Source organism: Antennarius striatus, chromosome 3 (assembly GCF_040054535.1).
Source record: "Antennarius striatus isolate MH-2024 chromosome 3, ASM4005453v1, whole genome shotgun sequence".
NCBI classification, from domain to species: Eukaryota; Metazoa; Chordata; class Actinopteri; order Lophiiformes; family Antennariidae; genus Antennarius; species Antennarius striatus.
In genome coordinates this window covers 17276849-17302110 of record NC_090778.1, presented here as the reverse complement: position 1 = coordinate 17302110, position 25262 = coordinate 17276849, and the positions used below count along the sequence as shown (strand labels likewise).

Below are 25262 nucleotides of genomic sequence, written 5' to 3'. Positions count from 1 at the left end.
ACAGTCATATTACATGCTTTAGTTGGTCTCATAATACAAATAAAATTTAATGTTGATTTACTTTACTTTTACTTTACTTTACAGAGAAGAAAACTCTGATTTTCACCTGTCAAATACTTTCGATTTTTGAGTCATTGGCCAGAGATTTCATCTTCAAGCTCTTCTTCGGGCTTTCTCACTGTACATTAGATTACATTATTTCATTATTTCTCTTGCTGATTCATTCAACAAGAACCAGGATGAACCGCAAAAGAGTTGATGAAGTGCGATTATTCACTGCTTTTATCTATTTATCCATGTAAGGTAAGTGAGTTTTGCTTTTGAAATGTGGTAGATATGAGCATTTTGAAGTTTGGCTCTTGAAAACTGGAATAGACATTGGACATGTGGCCCTACCTGTTAGTCTATCAATGATCTGATTACTCACTTGGATTGGGAACACAACGATATAAATATCCAGCTGCATTCCCCCCCCCCATGTTCCTGTCAACATAAATAGTCTTTGTAACACCCGTAGACACATTAAAGCACTGGAACTTTTTGTAATGTTATTGGAAACTGATCAAAAATGTATTCTATATAAAATGTTATTACTCAAAGTAAATTTAACATTCATAGCTGACAAAAGCACCCATATTTCATTCATTTTCTGCCGCTGAATCCGGCGTAGCGGGTCACAGGGAGCTAGAGCCTATCTCAGCTGGCATAGGGCGTGAGGCGGGGGACACTCCGGGCATGACGCCAGTGCACCGCGGAGCCACACAGAAAGACATACAAACACGCACACACACTCTCACTGTCACTCCCACGGGCAATTTGGGACCGGTCAATCAACCTGAAGCGCATGCTTTTGGAGCGGGACTCGAACCCAGACCCGCTGTGTTGTGAGGCAGCAGCGCTACCCACTGCGCCACCATGCCGCCCTGCACCCATATTTAAATAAGATAATATTATTGTATTATATGACTGCATGGCTGTTAAGCAAGAGACGCTGAAAACAAAAGCATGTTCCTGAAAAGATAAGATAAGATAAACTTTTATTTGTGCCACAGTGGGGAAATTTACAATTTACCTGCATCTATAGATATTGGTGTAAGAATGTTTACTCTGTATTTTCTTTCTTGTACAATTCGGGTAAGGATGTCCTGTTTCGCTAATGAGAACAAGATGGTGGTAAATTTCAAAACAAAAGTGTCCCACCCCAGTCTCAACCCATCACCTCCTTTGACCCACTGTCATGGAGCTTATTGTAATTATAGCTGAGGGTTGTCCTCCTGTCAACAAATGGAGAACAACAAAAAGCAAAAACTGAGATGTAGGAGTGGCAGCAGACGACAGCAAGCCTACAGCGAACCACCTCAACACCCACTTAAGGGTGCTATTCTCCCTCCTACTGCAATGTGATGGCGTGTTGCTATTTTAGGGCTGGCCTGCAATAATTCAAACCTAAGGGGACAAATAAAATGCCCTGGCAAGTTTCTGGAAGCAGTCAACTATGATGCTTAACAGCTAACACTGGACCCTTGTGTAGCTTTCAAACGAGTCGACTAACTGAGGCTGTTGCACTCATCATATAAAGGTCAAAGGTCAAATTCAACTTTATTTGACAACTTTATTGTCAAATGTACCATATATGCACGAAATACAGCACAGATGAAATTCCAGTCCTCTCAGACCCACAGGAAGTAAAAACACACAAAAGAACCGCTCTAACAGGAGAGAACAGCGCCCTCTAGTGTGGGAGCCTACAGTATTCATATTAAATTTGATTTCTGTTACACAGAAACTCAAAACAAGTTACGGACTAGTGAGTAAAAACAAGCATAAAATATTATGTAATTCAATTAAGAGATTAAATTAATGTTGAGCACTTGAACTTAATGTGTATGTGTTATGATTTCTTTTTTTCGTTTTTATCCTAAATCAAGCATTATATGGACACGCTTTTGCGCCTTTTTACTCTTCATTTAAAAAAAAAAAATCTGGTCAAATTATTAATTATGTGTTTTAAACACACAGGAGTCCAGCCTGTTTCTGTTGGTATTACCCAACGACTACGTCACTTCAGAGCGCCTTAAGTCAAATGTTTCCCCCTTCCGGTCGTGTATGGTATTGTCCAAAGATGGCGGCCTCCGTGTGGAAACGTTGTATTAAAAGTGCAGTCAATGTTAAATCTCCTTTTATTTATGGTAAGTACAGTCTTCATACCAAAAATATTGTTTTATTATTTAGTATATGTCAGATTCAACTTTATTAATTTGGTCTACGATTGTCCGTTTATGGACGCGTTGGCAAGAAGTGATACCAAGTTTGTTTTAGCTAACCTTGTATAGCTAATGTAGCCTACCTGCTAGCAGCCAAATGGATGCTTCACCCAAGCTTGTTAACAGCAAGTTCGTGTTTAACAGCTTTAATACTCGCTAACTGTCTTTACAGCAAGAAGATGGTTACTTTCAGCTGCTTACACGGACACCAAAGTTTGGGAGGCGAGAGAGAAACATCCCGAGAAATTGGGTAAGAATAGAAACCCACCTATCTATCCGCCTTTTTTTAATTAATTACTTGTTTAATCGACTAATCGTGTCCTTCTGGATTAACTATACATCTTAAATTGTACGTTTCTAGTATTAATGAAAAGTATAGAGACAACGACGGCTCAAGGCTAAGAGGCTTTCATCTTGGGTTGTAAGAAGCGTAGTGTATCAATAAGTTACATATTTTTAAATTTTATAATGCTAATTTAGGTAAGGATGTTAAAATGAAATAATATTAAAAGTTACAACATGTTAAGGATAACATTGAGATTATTTTTGAAAGATATGATTCCATATTTATATATATATATAAAACACATTTTCTCACGGGTAGAGTACATTGTTGTAGTATAATAATTTTCCACATTACTACATTTTATAATGAAATTAATGTTTTAAATTTTAATGCATTAAATTAATGCAAAAAGACTATCGTAACGGGCTGCATTGTGTTTTTGATATTTCATCTCACTGTTCTACCCAAATGAGGCTTAATGTATTTTAAATAATTTTCTCTGCTTAAGACATTTTTATATTCAGCCTTCTGTGTAATCACAAAAAAATGTCTGGATGTAGGTGTAGCACTGGTATGGAACGTTTTGAAATCATATCATGGAAGGGGATTTGAAGCTCTGTACCATGTCAATTTCCATCTACATTAATACTGCTTAAAGATTACGTCATTTGAAAAAAATGAAGACCTTGTATCCTATGAATAGGTCTGTGCACCACCTGTTCACAGCACCAGCACTCTGTCAACACCAGGTGGTAGTATTAGACTGCTGCCTCCTGATGGAGGTGGGATTTGATAAGAGTGAGACTGCCATAATTTAAGTGAGATTGAAAAGTCATAAAATAGATCAAAACCAATGCTAAAAAAATGTATTCGTCCAGTCTTGACTGAGGCAAGTGTGTCACAGTTGTATTTCATACTCTGCTATTATAAATATCTAATTACGTGATGAACTGAAACAAAATGCTTTTGATGCATTATTTTTCAACATGTAGCTGCACTGGCTCAGACTATGGACAAGACATATGAAATGAATCTCCCAGTCAGCTCTTTGACTGTGTCACGGGTAAGCTGTATTTAAATTTCAAGAATTTATGTATTTGTCATAAACATTCATGAGAAACTCAACAAATTAGTTTGAATCTAATGGCAATAGAAGCAATATCATCAAAATGTGTTCATATTTGCTGTTTGTTCCAGTTTGTTGACAATATTACATCCAGAGAAGAAGTTGATCAAGCTGAATACTACCTTTACAAGTAAGAGCAATCTTTTCTTCATCATTTTCCTCATCTTCATGCTGTATCAACTGTCTTCTGCTTCCTTGTTTTTTGTATCAAATTCTGGGCTTTTTTTGGAATGAATTGTCTGTTTGGGTTGCCTGTTTTGGTTTATGTCCAGTCTTATTTTTTTCTTTGTTCTGAACAGCTCCAGATTTTTCCTGTTTACTCCTTCCTCTGGAATCTGCACCCATTCTTTTGATTACAATATTTTATATTTCTCAATCATGCCCTTCTTTTGGACACATTTCTTTTCAGAATCAGTTGAGAATTAAGAAGAGGGAATTTTGTAAAAATGCTAATTATTATTGTTAATTCATTTGAATGTTTATGTGCTGTGAACTGTCATTCACACTGACTTGACTGTTAACTTTGCTCTTTCTGGTTCAACAGCAGAAATGGTTAACCGTAGACTCATAAAATTCTGATGGGGTGATAATAATATTTTATCTTTCAAAATTAATACAGCAGTTTTATCATAATATATCATTTCTTTATCATTTCCCTACAGGTTTCGTCACAGTCCAAACTGTTGGTACTTGAGAGACTGGACCATCCACAGCTGGATAAGACAGTGTTTAAAATATGGAGCGAAGGAGAAGGCGATGCACACACTTAAAAACAAGGTATACAAGACATTATCATAGGTGTGGTATTTCTTAAAAATCCAAACTCGACACAGTCACAAAATTAGAAGACAGCTCATCTTTATAATCAGCAAAATACTGGACTGGCGCGGTGTGAATGATCATATATCAAATCTTAACAAACCTTTAAGCATTTTCAAACTTATGTGAGAATAAGAATAAAGTCGGACATGTAACATTTTAGCTCAGCATGTGTAATACGTGCTGTGTTTACCTTTTCAAAATCAGTTGCATGTGATGCAAACTCTCAATGTGTTTTGTGTGTGCGCAGGTCCAATATGGCATATTCCCTGATGACTTCACCATCAACATGCTCATAGATTCATACATTAAAGATGAAGACTTTAAAAGTAAGTTTTTGTAAAACTTATATTTATGATTGAAACAATAGGGTTAGAGAATGTAATTTAAGTGTTGCAGCTTAAATAAGGTTTTTCGTTGCATCAAAAGATACACCATTATAAATTTTGTGCACCTACCACATGTGGAACAGGCTGTACTGGATTTCTCTTGTTCATAAGTATCTGTAAGTTAGGTTAGGAGTTTTGACAGGGAGTGTTGTCCATCCACATCTACTGTCTATCCACACATGCATATCATTGTGTATTTTCTTATTTAAAAAAATCAAAAGGACCTATTTAAATATTTATGTATATAAATATTATTAAACATGTGTCTGTTTGGACCAATAAGAGGAGAGGAACATAGCTCAATTTAAATCATGAAGTAAACTGAAATACAAATGTGTGTTTTTTCTTCATTTTAATTTATATTGGCATTGTTTCATTTAACCCTTTTAACTATCGCTAATTAACTTTGATAGAAAATATGTACAACAAAATAAAAATATGTACATGACAGATAGAAAAATACAGCATGAATAGTGGTGTTGTTCGTCTACAGGTGCATGCTCTGTGGTTGAGGAGGTGATGCTTCAGGAGGCCTTTGACCTTTCCACCACCCAGATCCTGTCCTTGTATGCTCTTGGAGCTTATCTAACAACCAGACCGCAGCTCTCTGTGAGTAAAACTGCAGATAGAGGAACATGAAAACTGATCCTAAAACATTTACAGTATATTTACAGTATATTTATAGGCTTTCATTTATTGTACAGAACTATAAGTAGGACTGTGCACTGAAGACATCAATATCTTCATTGTCACTCATAAATTGTAAAATAAATTATAGAATATATCATAAATTAATTTAACATCAATGATGTCTGATAGTGATAATCGTGTAAATGATCAGCTCTAATATTCTTTCGCAAAAATATCTTCCTTGTTTTGTTCAGGTGTCAGAAGAGCGGGCAGTGGGAGCATCGCTGCTCATCTGTGGAATGACACAAGACAACTCTGTCGGCCTCAGCGCTCAGCTGTTTGGCAATGCTCTCTTAGGTGTGTATTTGTGTCTCTTCTCTTAGACTATTATTTTAATGGTTTGATAAATTTAACCTGTTTTCTTATCAGGAAAGGTGGAAATGTCAAAAGGCATACACACTGTCTTCAAAGGGATGCCTCTCTACTGGGGTCATGGGTACCTGGGCCGAGCGCTAGCTGTCATGGAGAGAGCTGCTGCTGATGATATTAAGCTTTCCAAAGACATGGTGAGAACATTTTATGTGAATGCGTATCATCAACTTACCCACACACCAAAAACGTTCATCTGAATGAAGGAACTTTATTGTACTTAAGTTATTTAACATGTACATGTTTCATTTTGTTCACCACATATAGACAACTGCTCAAATGTCCAGTTTGTGTACGGGGTTGTCAGTTAGAAGGTGTCATGACTATTATGAACAAAACCCTGGTGATTATGTTTTCACCCTGGGCCATACTTTACAATTTACATGAAAAATAGACAACCGAAAAGTAGAAATAGTGAAAATGGGACTAATACTGAGCTGAAACAAAGTCTAACGGATGACATCATTAACCTTTTAACATTATTCAATCACTGAGGCCGGTGACTCACTGTTTAGCAGCACGGCAATCCCAGGTATCTTTCTACGCACCTAAAATTAATTCCACTGAGTTGCACTCTATTAGTGAGGCATACAGGTTTTAAATTTGTGGAACAGAGAGGACTGGTATCAAATCAGTACTCCATGACAACAGATCCTCTTGCTTGCCTTTTTTGATGGACCTAGGCTTTTACAGTTCTCCTGGTTCTTTTGCTTAACTTGCCCTGGAACCAATGACATGGATGTATCAGGAAAATTGTCTCTCCCCCTTCATTTTCTAGACATTATTCACCACTTAGATGCATCGTTCGTTTGTCCATTAGAGATTGCTGAATGCGGTCCATTTATCAATAAAGTGAAAACTATGTAATCATAAAAGTTAAGTACAAGGCACAGAATAATGACAACACCAGGTTTTATTTATGTGAGCTTCCAATGCAGATAAATTTAAGTTAAATGGACAACACAGTCATATCACAAAAGATGTTTGAAAATTAGTAGGACTAAATAATAAATAGTGTGTGGGAATACAGTTAAAGACTGGTTCTGGACCTTCCTTTCTTTCATGGTGGATTTTTGTTAAAATGAAAAAATAAGTTGAGCATGGCTATGAGTCACACAGCAGAATTATTGATAACACAACATCACACACTAGTTGTTGGGCCAGTTGTTGCTTTTCAGGTAGCCTGTGTGACACAGATGGTCCCTATCAGTTGAGAAGGAACACATGCAATCATATTGTTGTTATTTTTACATACACTGGAAGGACAAACGCAATCAGGTGTAGCTTCTCTAATATGGCCTGTGCTGTCCAGTTCAATAGTTCAGCTTTTTCCACATCTAATTAGATTTGTAGAGCCTGTAGCACTGAGGATGTCGGGGAGAGTCGCTGCAACAGGAATTAAGCAGCCTCCATGAGATAGGAGCACGACGGTAATGTAGACAAACCAGATAACGAGTCAGGACAGGAGAGGAAATATTACAGTCGAACTGACGGAGCTGTTTGCTGTCACCTTAGGTCCTAATTAATCTGAGCTGTTCTTAGCATTAAGAGGCACATTGCACAGCCTCATTTCCCAAGTGTTCTGTAAATCTTTACATTTTGAATTGGAATTGGAATTGGATTGTCTTAAATTTGATCATGGAATCTCTAATAGTTTTATTCAATATGAAACAATAAAGGAATTAGATATTATAGATCCTTCAGAGGTTATTGAACTGTTTTCAATATGAATTTTGCGAACGTGCATTGTGAAAATAATTTTTCTAAATACTAATCTTGAATTTTTGTTGCTCTCCAGATTGAATACATGAACGACCTGATACAGGAACTGTCTTCTACATCAGACACTGACTCATCGGGAGAAGAGACGGCAGGTGAAGAGGAGGAGAAAGATGACACTCTAGATGAAGATGATGAGGCTGAGCGTGCTAAACTGCCTCAATATGCCACCAGATTCAAGGTGTGTAAGGAAGGGCAGCCGATGCAAAACTTTTGCCAAATCATTCCTCAGTCACACTGTCTAAAGACCCATACCCAGTTTAAGTAAGTAGAGGTAATATTTTCCTGGTGAGAAATTTCGTAAGTAGAAAATTTAGTACGTACAGACATTCGTAAGTAGAGGTATCACTGTATATATGATGTACTGTATATTAAATCATACCTATTAAATAGAATGTGCTTGTTTGCAGGCTCTCGTCCACATCAATAAAAATAAAGTAGGTGCTTCAATCCTTTTTTTTTTGCTCCATCAACAGGAGCTAAGCAGCCAACTGGAGTCTGAAGGCAAGGTAGACCCCAACTCCTTTTTGACCTCAGTGACCAGTCTGGCCCAGCAGAACCTGGAAGCTGCTGAGAAATCCGATTTGGAGCTGTACGAGAGTCGAGTACAAGCCTGGGAGGCCGAAAGAAGGCTGCTGATCCAGAGAGAAAAAGAGATGAAGGAGAAGTCCGAGCAGGAGAAGCAGGAGCGATTAGCTGCGAAGGCTGCAGCCCAGCAGACATGATGCATTCACCAACATTACTGAACTGTCCATTGAATATATTCATTAAGCTTGTGTATATTTAGGAGATGATATAAGATTTGTGTCTCAAAATTCCAAAATATTAACATTGTTAACATAACACCTCCTTGTGTCATTATTACTTCTGTATATGTTCAAATTTTTTCACTGATGTGATAAGTATTTTTCAGGTTGTTTTTTTTAATAGAATAACGCAAATAGATACATCAAAACAAACTTACCATCCATCCATCCATCCATCTTCCACCGCTTATCCGTAGTCGGGTCGCGGGGGCAGCAGCTTCAACAAGGAGCCCCAAACTTCCCTTTCCCCAGCCACTTCCACCAGCTCTGACTAGGGGATCCCAAGGCGTTCCCAGGCCAGTGTTGAGATATAATCCCTCCACCTGGTCCTGGGTCTGCCCTGAGGTCTCCCAGCTGGATGTGCCAGGAACTCCTCCCTAGGTGGCGTCCCGGAGGCATCCGCACCAGATGCCCAAACCACCTTCACTGACTCCACGCGAAGGAGCAGTGGCTCTACTCTTAACCCCTCGCAAACAGCAGTGTTTTTCACCTTATCTCTAAGGGAGACACCAGCTATCTGCCTGAGAAAGCCCATTTCAGCCGCTTGTATCCGCGATCTCGTTCTTTTGGTCGTGACCCATTGCTCATGACCATAGGTGAGGGTAGGAACGAAGATTGAACGGTAGATGGAGAGCTTTGCCTCTCTCCGTCCAATCTCATGCTACATTGTTCCCTAACTCGTGAACAGGACCCCAAGATACTTAAACTCCTTCACTTGTGGAAGGACCTCATTCTCCACTTGGAGAAGGCAGTCCACCGGTTTCCTGCTGAGGACCATGGCCTCAGATTTGTAGGTGCTGATGCTCATCCCCACTGCTTCACACTCGGCTGCAAACCGGACCAGTGAGTGCTGCAGGTCACAGGCTGATGACAAACAGGACCACATCATCTGCAAAAAGCAGCGATGCAATCCTCAGGCCACCAAACTAACCCCTCCTCACCACAACTATGCCTCGATATGCTGCCCATGAAAATCACGAACCAAATTGGTGATAAAGCACAGCCCTGGTGAAGGCCAACAGCTACATGGAACAAGTCTGACTTACTGCCGAGAACCCGAACGCAGCTCTCACTTTGGGCGTACAAGGACTGGATGGCCCTGAGGAGAGGCCCCCTCGCCCCATACTCCTGCAGTACCTCCCACAGTATATCCCTGGGGACCCGATCGTACGCCTTCTCCAAGTCTACAAAACACATGTAGACTGGATGGGCATACTCCCAAGCCCCCTCTAGGATCCCTGCGAGAGTAAAAAGCTGGTCAGTTGTTCCACGACCAGGACGGAACCCACATTGTTCCTCCTCAATCTGAGGCTCGACAATCGGCCGGACCCTCCTTTCCAGCACCTTGGAGTAAACTTTCCCAGGGAGGCTGAGGAGTGTGATGCCCCTGTAGTTGGCACACACCCTCTGGTCCCCCTTTTTAAAAAGAGGAACCACCACCCCAGTCTGCCACTCTTTCGGCACTGTCCCAGACTTCTACGCAATGTTAAAGAGGCGTGTCATCCATGACAGCCCCTCAACACCCAGAGCCTTCAGCATTTCCGGGCGAATCTCATCAACCCCTGGGGCTTTGCCACCGTGAAGTTGTTTAACTACCTCGGTGACTTCGCCCCGAGAGATTGACTCGGATCCCCCATCATCCTCCAGCTCTGCCTCTGTAACAGAGGACGGGTCAGTTGGGGTAGTTGGATTCAGGAGTTCCTCAAAGTGTTCCTTCCACCGACCGACAACCTCCTCAGTCGAGGTCAACAGTGTCCCATCCTTGCTGTATACAGCTTGGATGGTGCCCCATTTCCCCCTCCTGAGGTGTCGGACAGTCCTCCTGAACAACTTTGGTGCCGTCCGATAGTCTTTCTCCATGGCCTGTCCGAACTCCTCCCACACCCTCTGTTACGTCTCCATCACAGCTGAGGCTGCAGTCCTTCTGGCCTATCGGTACCTTGCAACTGCTTCAGGAGTCCCCAGGGGCAACATGCCCCTGAAAGCCTCCTTCTTCAGTCGGACAGCTTCCCTGACCATCGGGGTCCAACACGGTGTTTGAGGGTTACCGCCCCTTGAGGCACCCAAGACCTTGAGACCACAGCTCTCAGCTGCAGCTTCAGCAATGGAAGCTTTGAACATCGACCATTCCAGTTCAATGCCCCCAGCCTCCACAGGGATGCACAAAAAGCTCCTTCGGAGGTGTGAATTGAAGGCCTTGCGGACCGAGTCCTCCTCCAGACATTCCCAGTTCACCCGCACTACTCGTTTGGGCTTACCAGGTCCATCCAAAGGTTTCCTCTGCCAACGGACCCAACTCACCACTGGTTGACAGCTATGCCCCTGTCTTCACAAGATCGATCATTGACCTCCGACCCAGGGTGCTCTGGTACCAAGTACACTTATGAGCATCCTTGTGTTCGAACATGGTGTTAGTTATGAACAATACGTGACTAGCACGGAAGTCCATCAACATAACACTGCTCGGGTTTAAATCAGGGAGGCCATTCCTCCCATTCACGCCCCTCCAAGTGTCTCTATCATTGCCCACGTGTGCATTGAAGTCCCCCAGGAGAACAATGGAGTCCCCTGCAGGGATCCCATCAAGGACCCCATTTAGGGACCCCAAGAAGGCCGAATACTCTGAACTGATATTTGGTGTGTACGCACAAATAATAGTCAGAGTTTTCTCTCCCACAGCCTTAAGGTGTATGGAGGTGATCCTCTCAGGTAAACTCCAATACAGCGGCGCTCAGCCGAGGGCTTGTGAGTATCCCCACACCCGCCCATGCCTCACGCCTGACGCAACTCCGGAGTAAAACAAGGTCTAACCCCTATCCAGGAGGTTGGATCCAGAACCGAGGCTATGCATGGAGGTAAGCCCCACCAGATCCAACTGGTAACGCTCCACCTCCAACACAAGCTCCGGCTCCTTCCCCGCCAGTGAGGTGACATTCCATGTCCCCAAAGCCAGCTTCTGCCGCCCAGGTCTGGTCCGTCGTGACCCCCTGTCATCACTGCAACCCATATGGCAGTGCACCCGAACCCATAGTTCTGTCCTGCGGGTGGTGGGTCCACAGGGGTGGGAAGAGTCCACGTTGCCTTTTCGGGCTGAGCCCGGCCGGGCCCCGTGGCAGACCCGGCCACCAGGCACTCGCTGACGGGCCCTCCATCCAGGCTTGGTTCCAGATGTGGGCCCTGGGCTTCATCCGGGCAGGGTCACGTTTTTCCCTTTTTGATTTTTAATGGGATCTTTTGAACCATTCTTTGTCTGGCCCTTCACCTGAGACCTGTTTGTCTTTGGTGACCCTACCAGGAGTACAAGACTCCAGACAACATAGCTCCCAGGATCCTTAGGGCACACAAACCTCTCCACCACGATAAGGTGATGGTTCCTCGGAGAGGAACAAACTTACCTTTTGTTTTCATTTGAATTTCGAGGTCTCACATGTGCTGTCTTTCTGTTGGGGTCTGGTTTGTACCATTTTTAGAAAGTTTGCTGTTGTGTGTGTTTTTCTCTTTGGATCTGTAAAAAATTATACTAGCAAGTTTTCTCACAGAGGGTTGAGAGGGGTATGACACAGAAATTTACTGAAAGGCACTCCAAAGCGAAACCAAACTCTGCATGGAAAGAAACAACACATTTTTGACAATCATATTTGGAATACATATGTCGTACACTGTTAGAAAAGACATGCACTGTCTTTTATAAGTATCCATAAGAAAGTGCAGCTTCAGCTTACTAGATGAAAAAATATGCTTCACAAAGATAACAGATCTTTGTGAAGAAAATGTTGTGTTAGTGCACGTAATGCTTTCACTCCATAGTATGTTGGAGCTATTCAGTATTCAGATCATGATCTTGGAGAACAAGCTGGTATGCAGCCCAGAAGAATGAGCAATACAAATTGCTTGATTCAAGAGCACTTCTGGTCCTTGGTGACTGCTGTTAGGAGCAGTTTTCCCATGTGAATCACTTAAAATCAGTTGAAAATTAAGCTTTTACAAACCACAATACTATGTTCTGTCTTATATATCAGAATTTGATTGATAAATGGAGCCCCTAATTTAATTCAACTCTGTACAGCAAAATCTTTAATTCCACAAGTAGAGATTCACGTAAGTAAATGCAAACATAAAACCTGTTCATACAAAGGTGTAAGAAAAGGAAATGTGGTCAGCACAAAGTCAAATTGAAGCAAATTTGAGATATCAGAGCAAGGCTTCTCCATGATTGAGGCATTTTACTTAATAAATATGTGATAATATTTGATTAATCCCAAAGAAAATAATTTCTTCCATGATGCTCTCTGTAATGTTGTCAGGGCCTTGGAGTCACCACTTTTGAGTGTGGCAGTAACAAGTACATCTAGGAGACACAACCTCGACTGTCAGCATTGACTCAAGGGGTTATGTTGCAGTCCTACTGAATGTCAGCAGAGGTTTAGTAGCATAAATTTATACACAAATGTGTATAATCCTGGGGCCCAAGTGCACATTAAATTATTCCTATAGTGTTTATTCTGTCATTACCTACCTACCTACTAACAAAAATCAGGTATAATGCGAAGTGCAATTATCGTTGTATGTAGTAATAAGCACAATTACACTGATAATTTTGGGATGTACAACTACCCTTCTAACCTAATTCAGGATAAAGCTACATTTGCATTGCTAATTGGATTGCAATTACTAAAAAGAGAAGTCATTATCTTTTTTTAACTGAAAGTAATGACCATGTAAAAGCCCCAGACAAATTAGGTGTTGTCTGTCAATCATTATCCTGTCAGCTCTCATTTAGAATCCCTGGTTTATAAGTACATTTTCACCTGTCCCGTGATTGCGGATGTAACTCAGCTCATGAAGTCAGTCAGGTCAGCTGTGGTGGAAAGGGCAGGAAGCTTGATGTCCACTTCACTGCTTTTCTGATGCACAGAAGCTTTTAAGTGTTTGGAAAGACCTGTGTGTGTTTTGTGGGGTTTTGATGGCAACTGTCCTGGTTTATTTGAGATATGTAAATATCACACAATCTGAAGAACAAAGGATGCATTAGACACTATCAGTGTTGAGCTTGGCACAGCTGCTGTTGTACGTCACATGTCTCCAGCACATGAAAAATAACAACCCTTGAATAGTGATTTTATTGTAAAGTTGAGCACATCCTCATCACATCTTTTGGGTTTTCTACATACTGATCACGCTGAACAGTAACATCAACTTGTAATAGAAACTGTATTTTTCCATATTTGCAGTTTATGCATTTTATTTTAATCTAAGACTATTAAGTCTTTTTTCTCTTCATATATTTATGAGGACAGTATTATCAAACACATATTAGTGTGATGACTATCTAAAATGGGAGAGTAATGAGTCTGTCATGTTCTGTAAAGCAGATTGGAAGAGATGATTGTGCTGATCTTGGCCAGAATTTCCAGACAAACACGGTTATTAATCTTTCATTATCCATCAAGGTCAGCATCTTCATTAACATTTTAAAAAGACACATGAAAACTCGTAATGTTTCATTTATCTGCCCTTTTGATGTTCTGACACAGTTCAACTGCTCTCTTATTAAACTGTTTAGGCTGTGAGCAGCTGTTACGAGGCATAGGAATTATTTGCTGTCAGATTAATTTCTCTATTATTTCTTATATTAGTAGTTGATTTATTTAACTGTTGGGGCATCTTAGCTGCCGAAACATGGGAAAATATGAAAAATTTACTACAAAAACAATTCAGAAAGCCAAAATCTTAATGGTCATATTTCTATGTTTAATTCAAAATTAGGCCTTCTCTGATTTTGCAGCTTGTATAGTATTACACACACAACTGTTTGTAGCATGGGCCTGCTGACCGCATAAGCCAAAACCTGGAAAATAATAAAATAACCTAGCTATGCTTTGAAATGAATGTTTCTCTTCAAAGTAGCAATGGCAAAGTGTTTATATGCTTTTTCTAGCTTGAGTTGCTGGCAGAACTCGACATGGACCCGATTTAATACATGTGCAGATGGGGAGGGGGGCACATATTTCACACAACCTTTGAAAAACTGCAGGGTATTGCTTTGACTTAAGATGTGACTTGAGTAACTGTGTGTGCATAACACAACAGTTAGCAAAATTTTAGTATTATCATCATCATCATCATCATCATCACCATCACAGGTTTCATTTACACAACATTCATCATACATGCCACAAAACTAATTTGCAAATGCTCTGAAATACAAATGAACTAAAAAAAAAAAAAAAGGTAGCGATAGTCAGTTTGAACTCGTTTGATTTGTTTTGGCCCATTGATACTGACTGCATAATTTAAACATCATCAGTGTTTGTAGGAGCCATTTGACAGTGTAGTTGTAAGCGTTATTAATTTATTCTTGCTTTAACTCAAATGCTATGTCTCTTTGTTCAAGCCTGACTGGCTGCTGCACCTTTCACACGTGTAGGTTTGGTGATCAGCTCTCAGAGATCAGATCAGGGCAGAGCGATGGTGTGAGGAACACGGTTCTTATCGTAAACCAGCATGAACCAGCATAAGCCAGAATATGTATAACTCAGTTATTATTTTGACCATTTAACCCGTAAATGTATTACTGTTTTACAATAAACGGGAACCTCTCCCTAAGAGTAACATCCTTCTGGACATTTTGTTGATTGTAAGTAACTATTTAGTGGAATTTTTCTGTTTGAGATGGTCACTACAGTGCTATAATATCCCCCCCCCCCCACCTTGCTCTCATGTGCATGGAAGGTCATCTGGTCAGGTAAAGACTGGCAGTAAATGTCTCAATTGTAGTTTGGAATGCCTCTTTCTGTTAATGAGTTACACAATAATGTCTCTACCACCGGTGAACTACAGATCACTACAGAAACCTGCTGTGATTAGAACTGATGGAAACATGAACTGCTTGGATGAATTAACACGTTTCCTATAATGTTGTTAGGCTGTGGTGTGACAAATGTCGCTCTAGGGTTAAAGTGACACGACTTTAAATGCTAAACTGTCTTTTTCCACTGTGATATGTTGCTGCTGGAGATTGGCAAAGTTGCCCCTAATTTTCATGTGTCTGAACTGAAACTCCCTGAGGATTCATTGGATCGCTGTGAGCAACTTTAGACGTGCACACTGTGGCCACACCAGTATCACATGTCCAACACCTGAGATCACAACAAATTACATGATTTATTAAAACAAATAAATGACAGCAGTGATTTATATTAGATTACATTAGATGCTGGTGTTTTGGTCCACTTACGTTAAAAAAAGACAAAAATCCATTTTTAATGAGTTGTCAGGGTCGGGGATTGATTGATTTGAGAGATTATATTGTTTTTTTAAAAAACTTCTTTCATTCAAGTCTGGGCCATCTCCTTTTCTTACATCTTAAAGTATGGGGGAGGGGAGGGTTGTTTGTATGTTTGTTTTTTTGTATGCAGTCACTTCTTCACATTGTCATTTCCAACATCCCAGCATTGACTATTAATGCCAAGCTGACGTGCAGCAGCTCCATTTCCTTCATAGGGTGACTGTTTGAAACACAACTTGACTGATATAAAGAATTTAGAGCAAGTGTGTGTTTAATTCAATTCAGACAGTTTCATCGATACGCTGTCAACCATTAAACTTGTTAGGCTGAAAAGAAAAAATGGCCACATCATTGTTTGATGCACAGTGTTCAAAGAGTGAGAATAAATAGCATTTTATGTTCTGGAAATTATGGTGAATAAATGTGAACCTCATCATATCATTGGCTGGACAGTGTTACTGTAGTTATCACTTGTTACCTGCCATCAGATGACTGCTTTACACTCATACATCATATTACCAGTATTCACATAGAATGAGTTTGATTTCCTAGTAGTTTACAGGTTGTGAAATTGTATATCTTGATCAAAACTCAAGACATTTGTAAGCCTGCGATGAGTAATCAAAGTTTTCCTGTTTTCATGTTGACATCATTACTCCAACTCTGTGCCAGTTCAAACAGTTCACATCTGATTCACTGCACCACATCTTTGTTTCATGTGTATGTTATCTGCAAAACTAGTAGACCCTGAATAAACACATCCAAACCATTGCTAAAGTTTACATTTAAAAACAAGCTGTCCTCAAGGACAACAACCTGTCCATACGGAGCAACTGTCACATGTGGGAATCCCTTAGTCAAGCGCCGTGACCGTACTGTGATATTTAGTCTGACTTATTAGTGACGCGATCCATTTAAAAGGCTCAAACTAACAATATAGATAAACTTTTTGTCTGGATTAAGAGTCAAGCTTCATGAAGAAATGTTCAATCAGTTGACATTTAATCTGAATTTATTCCAATATCCATCAATATCATATGATAAAACTCGGGTTTTTGAGTGTTTTAATCCACTCACTTCAAACACAGGCAATGAAGTACTGTCAATATTTATTTGAAATATATGCAATTAAAACCTTTCTTTTCTGTTGTATTTTCAGGTATCTACTATGTTACTTATTGTACAATATGAAAAATAACCTAAAACTTGAAAAGTTTCTTTTGCTTTGGAAATTTAAATCAATTTTTCAATATCTGGTTTTGTAATTTTAGAAATATACAAGATTTGGGTTTTGTACATATTAAACCATTTATAACTGGATGGATGGATGGATGGATGGATGGATGGATGGATGGATGATAGATAGATAGATAGATAGATAGATAGATAGATAGATAGATAGATAGATAGATAGATAGATAGATAGATAGATAGATAGATAGATAGATAGATAGATAGATAGATAGATATTGCAGCAGCATTCAGACATAAAAACAGGATGAGAAGAAGAATAAGACTACGAGGGAGAACATACATTGAAAAAAATTTAAATGCGAGTTGAAGTCTACACCTGAGTGTTTTTTCATCTCTTCAGAGTGGAAAGATTCATATTAAATAGGAAAAAGAGAAAAATAGCCTAGTATCTTCTTCTTTTCCTTTCAGCTTTTCCCTTCAGGGGTCGCTACAGCGAATCAATTGCCTCCATCTAACCCTGTCTTCTGTATCCTCTTCTCTCACACCAACTACCTTCATGTCTTCCCTCATTACATCCATAAACCACCTCTCTGGTCTTCCTCTAGGCCTCCTACCTGGTAGTTCAAAACTCAGCATCCTTCTTCCAATATAAACCTTACAAATATACAAGCAGTATGTACAGTGAAATGTAGAGATAAAAAATACTAATAAATATGGAACATGAAATATACAGGACTTATTGTCAAACTACTGTATATCTAAACATCAGACTGTGGTGGAACTCTATCTGATTTGTTCAAGCTGTTGTACAGCATGATGCTTTGTGGCGGGAATGACTTCCTGTATCTGTCGCCTCGACAGCGGAGCTGTCCTCTCCGTCATAGCCCCCACAGTGTCCAGGCTACAGCCAATCACAGAGCCAGCCTTCCCGATCAGTTTGTTGAGTCTGTTGGTATCGCTGGCTAAGATGCTGCTTCTCCAGCAGACCACAACAAAGAAGTGTACACTGACTACAATAGACTGGTAGAACATCTCCAACATCTTACTGTATAAGATGTACTTATTGTACAACTATATAATTATCCATAAACTTTGAAGGTGCCAGTTGGATGACTTTGGTGACTTCACCTTTGGGGTGATCTCAGTTGTCTCAAATAACTTTCTGCATAGTCTGTGCAAAAGCAAATTTATCAAAATGCTCAAAATATGTCATTAATGCAATTATTAAGTAGTATGGGGCAGGAGAGTTCTAATTCCACCGAAGTACATCAGCCTCTAATTATTTTTGGTCTTATCCAAAATCAAACTCAAAACCTTGTTTTAATAATGTAATGTCACTGGATTTGTAACAGTTGATTATTTAAATATAGTAAATCTGCATTTTAATTTGAATCAGTACAAAATTACAGATGCCCGTGCATTATTCCCTGAGAAATTAATGAAAATGTTGAAAAGGTCAAAATAAAGTCACCCTGATTTTTACTGCAGCTAATTAGAGGTTGATGCTGGGCCAAGATCCAGCCTCCCAACAAGATATTCCAACCAACAAACACAGAGTGAAGTCAAGTGAAAGCATAACCTCCTTGGCAGAGGTTAAAAAAGCAAAGCATTTTGTCTGTGTTGAAATCTTTAGGTGTGTGCAGGCATCCTGCAGACTGTTGTCTTTGACTGGTCCCACAGTCTGCTGGATGTGTCCCTACCTGTTCACACAGGTGTGACATACAGATAAACTCAGGCTTTAAGCTCAGCTCAAGCATCAAGATAAGACACAGCTGCGTTGTTGAGGGACAGTGGTCCTGAGCTACCTATGCACTCATGCTAATACAGTGAACCATTCCCCTGTTGTATATCTCATTTCTCTCCGTTGGTGTGATTGCTCCTCTTGCTTTAAAAAAAAAACAAAAACTAAATTGAATCCTTTCCAAGAAACTGGTAACCAACTGGCAAAAGAATTAAAGGCAAAGAGTGTATGTATACAGTATGTGACTGTTTATCTACAGAATAGGAGGAAAACGACAATTGATTCTTTCAGAAATGCTGGTGGACATTGCTTTGATTTTTTTTTCTTCCGCATTGCAGGTTATCTGACTCCAATAAGCAAATCCTGGAAAAGCCCATTCATAAGGACCCTAATCTTTAAAATCTACTTACTGAACATTCTGCATGGCTGTACACCAGACAAGCTCTGACAGAAACACGTATAAGAAGAAAGAAGGGTTTCATTTTGTATGCTTTGTGAGGTAGCATACATCCAAAACCACACTACGTAGCAGCAATATTTTTGCAGAGTTGACATGTCAAGGTCAATTGCGTTGCATACGGACTAGGAAGGACATTTTGGAGTAAATATTTTTTCAAGGCTATGTAATGCCCATAATCACATAGGTTTTTCTTCCCTTCTATTTCTGAATGAATGCCAGCAACGGGCAACAAAGAAAAGAACAAGTTTGTTTTCCAGACCAGAGGGTCAGGCTGATGTGATGACATCAGCCAGCGGTGCTCAGGGTTCAGTATGTTCTGAGACAGCGGCCACAGTCTGGAGATAAAAGCATCCAAAAGCACTGTTTTATTTACTTATTTATTTTTGCTTTTTGTTTTGTTTTGTTTATTTGCTCAGGGAAACATGAACTCATGATTCTTTACTTCTTCATATCATTCAAATGTATAAAGATCGTACCACTAAGACAAAAATCCAAAGCTGCTTTTCCTCCTTGTTAATTCAGGGTTAATTATATCACACACAACAAAGACACAAGTACTGCATGTCCCCCACCCACTGATGACATCATTGGTATTGCCTAAACCACACCCATCTGACTGTAGTGAGGAGCCTGTTATTACACACGTCAGTCAGAGACATCATAAAGATCATAATCAAAATGCTTGTCAAAGAAAATGTTGATATTCACTTTGACTTTTCAGAGTCAATATTTGCCACCGCCCCACTCCACTGCCCCCCAGCAGGCATTCTCCAATCCAGAATGTTTGTCATATTAGCTCCATGGAAAGAAATCAAGAGCAATGATTGAGTGGTGTGTGTAGCACTGTGACGCAATGGGAAGCGCTGTTGCCTCAAAGCAACAAGGTCCTTGACTCGACTCCTCCTGCGGCCTGTGTATGACTATGTGTGTTTTCCTTGTGTCTGCATGGCCATATGTGTTAGAGGGCTAATCTCTCTTGGTCTCCTGCTTCCTTCCACCTCCGAAAAACACAACTGGACACTCATAATTGTCTGTGAGTATGACCGGGAGTGTGAATAGGTGTCTGTGTTTCTGTGTGGGACTTGTCCAGGGTCTACTCTGCCTCCAGCACAATGTCGGCTGGAATAGGCTCCAGGGTAAACCCATGATTTCAATGGGCGGCTGAAGACGAGGCAATTTCAGTGGGAACTCAGAAAGACAGGTAGTTGATCACTTAGTGCCCCCTTTATGACAATGTACAAAAACATTTTTATTGCAGCATGAATTCAAAATGATGGAATGAATACTTAATTTACACCCTTCTAAAGCAGCACTCGCAGACAAGCAGGCAATGCTACCAAAACCCAGCCACCAATAGCTCTGTTGTCAATGGTGTCCGCTGCATTTACTTCTAGATCACAGAAAATCAGGCTGAATTAAAAAATAATAATAATAATTGAGCAGCATTCCCTCCTCACATGTAAAGAAGTCCTTCATGTCAGTGTGGCTTGCCATAATAAAACTGATATTGGAGTAGTGAAGCAGCTTTAACGTTAATGTGTAAAGGAAGCAAAACATAATCCAAGCCTTTGCAGAATCTTGGTATATTTCTTCTTTTAAAATGTTTTTTCTCTTATTAAAGTTTCCTTGGCCCTTAACTCACAGCAGAAGATCTCACCTTCTTTGTGTAAGACACAAGGTTCAAATACAGGACAGAAAAATGACTCCACAGGAGGTTTTCTTTTTAAAAAAAAATCTTATAAAGAAGCTGAGATCTTTGCACACAGCAAATAATCAAAGGTATAGTTTGGGGGCAGATTCTGGTTGTTATGGAGATACCTACTGCAGGGATCAGCAGTAGTGTTCTCAGGTTATCAATGTCCTCACCGTCAAATAGGACATTGTGTTGGTTTGCGTCACAGTGAAGGGTGGCCACATGTGTTAAAGGTCTAGTCCATAAAGCCCAGATAAAACAGGCTTTTCTTTCAACAATGTCATTATAGAAGCTGCCTCTTGAACACGCTGCTTATTCAAAAAGCGATGCTCATACCTTTCCCGGACAGGAGAAGAGTTGACATGTTGTTGGTTTGTGTCTATAAATGCAGATCGAACAAAGATTAAATCAGATTCAACTTTTATCGTCACCGTCATTAAGTCATACGGCAAAAGAAGATTAGGTGGGGACAGCATTGCATTTCCCATTTTTAAGATCTGTCATCGTGTCCGAGAGTGGAAACGTATATATAAGATGTGATGCTTTTATAATTAAAAAGATTGTGCTGATAATTTCAGGAATTACTTTTGAAACAGTTTTATTCCTGATGATCAACACACAAACACATTTTGTGTGCACTCAGGTTTATCTCAACACCCTGTGTCCTGGTGTTCCAGAATATGTCCTTAGGGCCCTTCCTGCACCATGCTGACCAGCTGATCGTTGAAATGAAGGGGAGGGACTGAGTCCGTCAGGAGGCTGGAAGGCAGTGCTTTACTTCAATGAAGTCATTTGTGTCTCTTGTGTGATTTCAGGGCTCTGTCCTGAGGAGTGAAACCCAGAGAGCCAGCAGCGACACTGACAGCTTCACACCAACGAACCAGAGGGAAAGTTTGACTTGATTTCAAATTAAAAGCGCAAACTTTTTTTTAGCAGGTGTTTTTTTTCTTTCTCCCATTTCAAAAATGTTGCTCTGGTTCCTCTCATCTGTCAGCGGTTTCCTGCTCTGGACGGGATAAACCGGTTCTATAAGAGAACTTTGGTTTTCCTTCGTCTCTGAGTTGCGTTCACAGGATTTGAATGATGAACAATCAATCGGTGACCGGACGGACCATGGTCCCGACCATTCCATCTGTAATGTTCATCTTCGGGGTGGTAGGGAACGTCATCGCCATCGTGGTACTTTGTAAGTCTCGCAAAGAGCAAAAAGAAACCACGTTTTACACGCTGGTGTGTGGACTGGCTATCACGGACCTCCTTGGCACCTTGCTGGCCAGTCCGGTCACAATCGCCATTTACGTGAAAGGATCGTGGCCCGGAGAGGACCCCTTGTGCCAGTACTTTGGCTTCACCATGCTTTTCTTCTCTCTAGCTGGACTCAGTATCATATGTGCCATGTCAGTGGAGAGGTACATGGCTATAAACCATCCCTACATCTACAATGACTATGTAGACCAAAAACTGGCGGGTTTGTCTCTCCTCGCCATCTACGTGTCCAACGCGTTCTTCTGCGCCCTGCCGATTATGGGGTTCGGGCAGGTGAAGAAACAGTACCCGCAAACCTGGTGTTTCTTAGAGTGGAGGAGCAACAAAACCAGCGATGCCGCCTACTCCTTCATGTATGCGGGTTTCAGCTCTCTTCTGATTCTCGCCACTGTCATCTGTAACGTGATGGTGTGCGCGGCGTTGATCCGGATGCACAGGCGCTTTGTGCGCAGGATGTCCCTGGGGACCGACGTGGGGCGGAACGTCGACCCGAGGAGAGGCCGCAGCTTTGGGCGTCTTGCAGGTGCAGAGATTCAGATGGTCATTCTTCTCATAGGCACGTCGGCAGTGGTGCTTATCTGCTCCATCCCCCTTGTTGTAAGTTGTCTTTTCTGCGATCCCATTTTGCTTATTTCTACCCATTACGCACGGCTGTTTGGCGCAAATGTGGCGTTGCTTATGGATGAGTCTATCAGAAAACTTATGCCATGTGTTCCTTTTCATAGCACTCAAGTGTTTCCCTGCTACGTAAGCTACTGGTCTTAGTTGGAGTTGTATTATGAATAATGAATAATAATGAATCATAACTTTTTTTTAACCAAGGAAATATTTATGGATGTTGCTGACATAAATCACTATTCCTCAAACAAACAAATGTACATCCGTACTGCACATTGTCATTTAGTCTGTATTTTCTTTTCACTTACAGGCTCAGGTGTTTTGGAACCAGCTGTATAAGACTCCAGTGGAGCTCCGACTGCATAAAAACCCCGATTTACGAGCCATACGCTTTGCATCTTTCAACCCCATCCTTGACCCCTGGATCTATATCCTTCTGCGCAAGGCTGTTCTCCTCAAAGTCATTGAGAAAGTAAAGTGCTTATTTTGCAAGATAGGAGCACAGAGGCAGCAGAGACAGGGGAACTTCAACTGTATAGATGGATATCAACTCTCCTTGGTCACTAAAAGGGACTCACCCTCCCTGTCTTCCCACAACCCACATGACATGACCAGCAGTTCCCAGACCTTCCTCTACCTGCCAGAGGGAAATTGGATTTACACTGGAAGCCATCAGAATGCAGAAATACTGTCAGATTCACAGCCTTCACTGGTCAGAAGCTCACTGGGTTGTAATTCATGTGAGCAGCATAGTGTTCAGGCTCAGAGTACAGAAGGGACATATGTAATAAGGGGCCTTTCAACCTTGCCATGCCCGAAAGACCCAGCACTTCAAGTGTCATTGAGCACTGAGTCAGTGGAGGAGAAATGCATCTAACTTATCTCTGAATTAAGAGTCAAGTGAGTCTTCGCTTGACTCTGAATCAGATTTCCCACTCAACAGGCTGACCAATAGTGAGCTTATGAACCGCTGAGAAAGGAGGAAAAGCACATAAAAATAAGAAATGTCTCTTTGTAGGAAGTCAGAAAAAAGTGAGAGTGAAAAGTGAAACTTGAAGTGCTGTGAACTTGATCTTCCTGTTTTCAGCACCCAACTACCTCAGGTGTTGGCTATCTCTGACCGTGTGTGCAGAATTCATCAATTTGCCCAGATCAGATTTTGCTCGAAGAGATGACCCATTTCTTCATGTCTAAAGTGTGAGTGATGGAAAAGATGTCCTGCTATGTTTCTGCTATGATGCTCAATCATTGTGGAAACATTTACTTTAAACTACAGGAGGCTAGAATAATTGAGTCACCCGTGTCTTTCTGTAAAAACTGCATTGAACGTGGTCTTTGTGAGTAATCATGAGCCTCAGTGCTGCCTTTGTTTGACTTGATCAGTGTAACAAGCTGTATTGTGTTGTGTCTTGAGAAACATACTGTATGTTGATTCTATGACTATGAACAGTGCAGTATTATTTTGTGGTCAGCACAGCTATTTTACCTCTGCCTTGGAAGACACACAAATATGCCATCTCAAATTCGAAAATGTTTGTTTTCCTTTCGACACTGAAGGCACAAAGATTCCTGTGGTGGAATAATTCATGTGTAACCTAATGTCTCTTGGAATGTTAAACTTATTTTTTCAGCAAAAAAATGAGATGTGAATCATTCAAAGATGGATGTATGTGGAATATTAAGCTTGTTTGCATTGCATATTCAATGCAAACAATATGCAAAATCATCAGTGTTTCAGTGTTGTGTACAATATCGATCGTAAAGATTGTTAGGAGGAAGATTCCCGATGAAGTGATGGGTGGATAGACAGGTGGATGGACGGACAGACGGATAGATAGATAGATAGATGGATGGATGGATGGATGGATGGATGGATGGATGGATGGATGGATGGATGGATGGATGGATGGATGGATGGATGGATGGATGGATGGATGGATGGATGGATGGATGGATGGATGGATGGATGGATAGATAGATAGATAGATAGATAGATAGATAGATAGATAGATAGATAGATAGATAGATAGATAACAGGGACTTAAAAATATTAATAAGAATTAAGTGACTAACCATGGATTGTAAAGTATTTATACAAAATTTCGCAAAACAGGAAACTCTTCTGTGCTGTCTCCTTTACTCCTTGACCCCCTGACATTTCCTAAATCCCACCCTCACTATGTTTTTATACAATCTTATAACTCTTGTTAGGAAGAATTTTCTAGGTCTTTCTGCAGAGAGACAGTAGCCGGCTGCTGAAGGTTGCAGATAGTGGCTGACTTCACCATGAGGACCAGCAGCTTGTCCAGTGTTTTTATCACTAACTTCCACCACTGACAGAGACAGCATGCCTGATCAGTCTGTCCAACCTGTGGGTGTCCGCACACTCCATACATGCTTTCTGCAGGGGTTAAGCTTTCTTTTTTTTTAAAAGATTCATTCCACTTTATATTAATATTACATATTTTATTTTT

The 25262-nt window shown here is 40.6% G+C and overlaps 2 protein-coding genes across 3 annotated transcripts; both read left to right on the top strand.

Moving 5' to 3' along the window:
* The first annotated feature begins 2109 nt into the window (after positions 1–2109).
* mrps27 (mitochondrial ribosomal protein S27) lies at positions 2110–8535 on the top strand. 2 transcript variants are annotated; one of them, XM_068311338.1, is made up of 11 exons: positions 2110–2189; positions 2437–2514; positions 3543–3613; positions 3748–3806; positions 4339–4453; positions 4746–4824; positions 5378–5493; positions 5769–5871; positions 5944–6080; positions 7742–7903; positions 8199–8535. In XM_068311338.1, exons 1-11 carry the CDS (start codon positions 2123–2125, stop codon positions 8445–8447), a joined length of 1236 nt encoding a protein of 411 aa, XP_068167439.1. In that variant the 5' UTR covers positions 2110–2122; the 3' UTR covers positions 8448–8535. The 2 variants fall into 2 exon arrangements, with proteins under 2 accessions (XP_068167439.1, XP_068167440.1); XM_068311339.1 differs by having other exon boundaries at positions 7742–7986; positions 8199–8339.
* Positions 8536–21849: 13314 nt separating this feature from the next.
* Positions 21850–24613, top strand: ptger4a (prostaglandin E receptor 4 (subtype EP4) a). Its single transcript, XM_068310797.1, has 2 exons — positions 21850–22767; positions 23099–24613. Exons 1-2 carry the CDS (start codon positions 21985–21987, stop codon positions 23663–23665), a joined length of 1350 nt encoding a protein of 449 aa, XP_068166898.1. The 5' UTR covers positions 21850–21984; the 3' UTR covers positions 23666–24613.
* The last annotated feature ends 649 nt before the right edge of the window (positions 24614–25262 follow it).